The sequence below is a fragment of the Gossypium arboreum genome, chromosome 7 (assembly GCF_025698485.1).
Source record: "Gossypium arboreum isolate Shixiya-1 chromosome 7, ASM2569848v2, whole genome shotgun sequence".
In the NCBI taxonomy this organism is placed as follows: Eukaryota; Viridiplantae; Streptophyta; class Magnoliopsida; order Malvales; family Malvaceae; genus Gossypium; species Gossypium arboreum.
Window position 1 is genome coordinate 77792296 of NC_069076.1, and position 3728 is coordinate 77796023.

The 3728-nt window shown below is 29.1% G+C and overlaps 1 protein-coding gene across 1 annotated transcript; it reads left to right on the forward strand.

Moving 5' to 3' along the window:
- Nucleotides 1-296: 296 nt before the first annotated feature.
- Nucleotides 297-1677, forward strand: LOC108484185 (uncharacterized). Its single transcript, XM_053031066.1, has 5 exons — nucleotides 297-613; nucleotides 710-828; nucleotides 916-1104; nucleotides 1176-1227; nucleotides 1308-1677. Exons 1-5 carry the CDS (start codon nucleotides 344-346, stop codon nucleotides 1425-1427), a joined length of 750 nt encoding a protein of 249 aa, XP_052887026.1. The 5' UTR covers nucleotides 297-343; the 3' UTR covers nucleotides 1428-1677.
- The last annotated feature ends 2051 nt before the right edge of the window (nucleotides 1678-3728 follow it).

The following is a 3728-nucleotide window of genomic DNA, read 5'->3' on the forward strand; positions in this document are numbered from 1 at the left end:
TTTTACCCCGATCAATATTAGAAAAAATAATAATATTTTTTAGGTAACCAAAATGAAAGCAACCTAGAAGTTGAGAGACCCAAAATGAAAATGTGAACATGATATGACATGTACAAGATAACTGACATTAGAAATTAAACGGTTGTGTGACTAAAATGAACGTGTCATGATGAAATTGCAAGGATTTCATTTTGGGTGACCAAAATAAAGTCACCCTAAAAGTTGGGTGACCAACTAGTAGTTTACCCAAAAACACAATTGCTTATGTGGTTGAGATTTAACTTTAGCTCAATCTGAAAATGAAGAAATATAGCAGTCGCAAAACTTGAGGGGATCGTAAACCATGCCCAACCTCATCGCTGTAAGTTCCTCTCATCTGCTTCCTAAACTTCCTCTAAATGTTAATTTCAAACATTCCCCTTCTATAAATTGTTGCACTGTAAGAAAACAGCGCAAGAGAAGTCTAAAAAGCTCATGGCCTTCCATCTCTCTCTCGCTTTTTGGTTGTGGTTTCATTTTAGGTCCCCTCATTGATGGCCTTCATTCAAGGGTCGACCTTGTGGTCTACCAAAATGGAGCAATAAACATCGGTCCTCTCCACACCAATAAATGGGTAAGGGTAATTTGTAAACTGGAGTTTCTCTTTTTTCCTTGTAATTTTCCGATGGTTGTTTCATTATATGTTGGAATGGTCAATGGTATCATTTAGGTCGCACCTTTGCTGGGATTGTTCTACACTACAGTTGGGTTACTGCAAATCTATTTGGATGAAAAGAATTCTTCAGATGTTCCCCAGGGAAGCCTTGAAAAAGCTGTTGGGTCTCTTATGTGAGTCAATCTAATGCTATCTAGTTTCTAGTTACTGAAAAATGAATTCGCCATATGAAGCTCAGATTTTGTGACGTATGAATACAGAGCGTTGGTACTATTTATCGAACTGAGTTCTGAAATGTATAAAAATGGAGTTCCGGACAACGTTGAGGCCTACATTTTATTTGCAGCGGCAGAGGTTTTATGGTACTCACTAGACAGAACACGCCTTGGTTTCACCCTAGCATCTGTCATTGGCATATGCTGTCCCTTGGCTGAAATCCCATTGATGAAGTAAGACTGGTTTTTCATTTGCATCAAATTCATCACCCACAAAAATAATGTTGATGCTCACTTTCTTCCAGGTTCTTCCACCTCTGGTACTACCCGCAAGCAAATATTGATATCTTTGGACAGGTAAGAAACTCTGTCGATTGTTGATGAATTTGTATGGCATATTCCAAAGTTAAAAAAGAGTTCTTTGTGTTTTCATGCAGGGGCTAGTTACTTGGACGGTGACCTGTTATTTTGCTTACACGCCATTCCTTGTGTGTTTATCCCGCTGGCTACAATCAACCGTCAATGGCAATGCTAGTGGTACAGACATGTCCGAGTGAGGGAGGAGCTAATAAGGATTTTTTTTCTAGTATCGAATTTTAACAGTAATTTGGTTTCCAAATGGAATCTTTACAAGATTTAATGTATGTCGTTGCATTGCATATCTAATGCCTGAATGCTGCGTTAACAGACAAACCCACATCAGAGTTCAGGTGTGTAAGAAGGCAATATCTCAAAGCCCTCCTGTTTGAAAAAGTAGAAAACATCATTAAGTGGATGAAAGTGCAGTAATTACAAATAATTTTAATACGTGTTTATTGTCAGTGGCGTATTACCCTGCCAGCCCCCTAAAATGAAAATTTCTTCATTTAGTCCTTTTAGAAATGTTAAAATTTTAAATTAGTAAAGGTAAATTTGTATTTTGGCTCCCTAAAAATGATAAAATTTTGATTTAATCTTTTAAAAATTATAAAGATTTAGGCTATTAAAAATTACAATTTAATTTCGGCCCCTAAAAAAATTTCCTAACTTCGCCCCTGTTTGTTGTATTTATTTATCTCATGTTGGAAGTAAAATAATCACGTAATTATGTAATTTCAAATTTTAAAAAACATTGATTATTATAAAAAATTATCCATAATACTAGTGAAAAAATTGTTTAAATGATTAACAAAATTTAAAATTAAATCATGTATGCTAGTTAAATAACGTATTTGATAATATAATTACCAATAAAGTTAACCAAAAAAATCAAACTATTCTAGCATTTCATATTTATTTGACTTCTCTCTCTAACAATAACATATATTCTTTGTCATCTTTAGTTGTTTATTAGCCAAGTATAAATAATTAATAATTAATATTGCATAATTTAATTAAAATTAATTATGAATTAAACACTATGCAATTCATTAATATTTAGTAAGTTAAAATGTATAACAATCTTTCACCAATAAAAATTTTAAATTATTTAAATGAAATTAGTAAAATAACATAAAATTATATTTTAAAAATCAAATGTCTTAAACTTCATTAAAAATTATACAAAATAAATTTTAAACGCAAATAATGTATAGATGTGTTTGGAAAACATATCATAATTGGTTGGGTAAAAGTACCTAGGAGAACTCTGTTATATTAAATTAGTCCATTTGCTATTAAATGGATCAATTTAGTTCATGTATTATTAAAAAGGATCAAATAAGGCTAAATTGAAAACAATGTTAATATTTTAAAGTTTTTATGATTTTATAAATGAATTTTTTTTGTTTGGAATTGAACAACAATTGAAAAAAATTCAAGATATATTTTATACAACAAATGGTAACACAGTCAATTTGAATTAGGGTGCACTAATTACACTCAAGAGGCATTTGGTTCACCGAATTTTACATTATGGCTCGTAATGTTACATTTCAAAAAAAGATTACGATGTTTGAATTTTTAACATTCCAACATCTTGTAGTCTCATATTCTTAAACAATGTTAACATATCATAATATAGGTGCAATATCATTATAACTTCATTTTTAGATTATCTAAAACTCCAGACAAAATCTGAAATTATTGATAAAATTACCTTTTATTTTTATACTAGTTTGTGGTTTATTAATCTTTTTCTTTTATGAAATTATTTGATTAATGTTAGTTACTAGTTTCTTTATATGCTTTTATTTTTGGAAATAAATTCTCCGTATTTTTATTTTTATTTTACATAAAATTTACAAATAATGTTATACTAGCTTGCATTACTGGACAAAACCCAAATTGTCACAAACATTGACAATTTTGGAAAAAGAATCAGAGAAAACCAATCTTCTTAAACTTATTGGGAAGCCTAGAATGTTAAATAGAAGATAAAAATGGAGGTTTATATTTTAGTTTCACTGCTCTTTTCATATTAAAAGCAAACAAAATTCTCTAAAATAAACAATTATAAATTCAATGGTTGTCAAATTCAAGACAACAATTATAAAATTTAAGGTATAATAAAAATAAATTTATTAAATTATCCTAATTTCATGAAAATTTTAAAATTTAAACAAAAACAAAAATAATTTAATAAAATTTGCTTTTAAATAATTTTATATTGTATGAATAAAACACATAATAAGCCAAATAAATTAAATAAGCTAATCTTATATTAGAATTATTAATCAAACATACTGTGCAATTACAAATAATTATAAGCGAACACATCGTGTATGTATATACATATACACCACACATCATATCATTTGGCAAAGTCTAAGAATGCCACATGTATCATTAATGAAACAAAATCTAATATATATTCTATAGTGAGGTTTTTAACAAATAAAGAAAATTTAGTTAGTTCGATAACTTCTTTATTTGACATT

Coding starts and splice junctions, on each gene's coding strand:
- LOC108484185 (XM_053031066.1), top strand. CDS start 344: ATGCCCAACCTCATCGCTGTAAGTTCCTCTCATCTGCTTCCTAAACTT. Junction 614..709: donor CTCTCCACACCAATAAATGG/GTAAGGGTAATT, acceptor GGTATCATTTAG/GTCGCACCTTTGCTGGGATT. Junction 829..915: donor AAAGCTGTTGGGTCTCTTAT/GTGAGTCAATCT, acceptor GTATGAATACAG/AGCGTTGGTACTATTTATCG.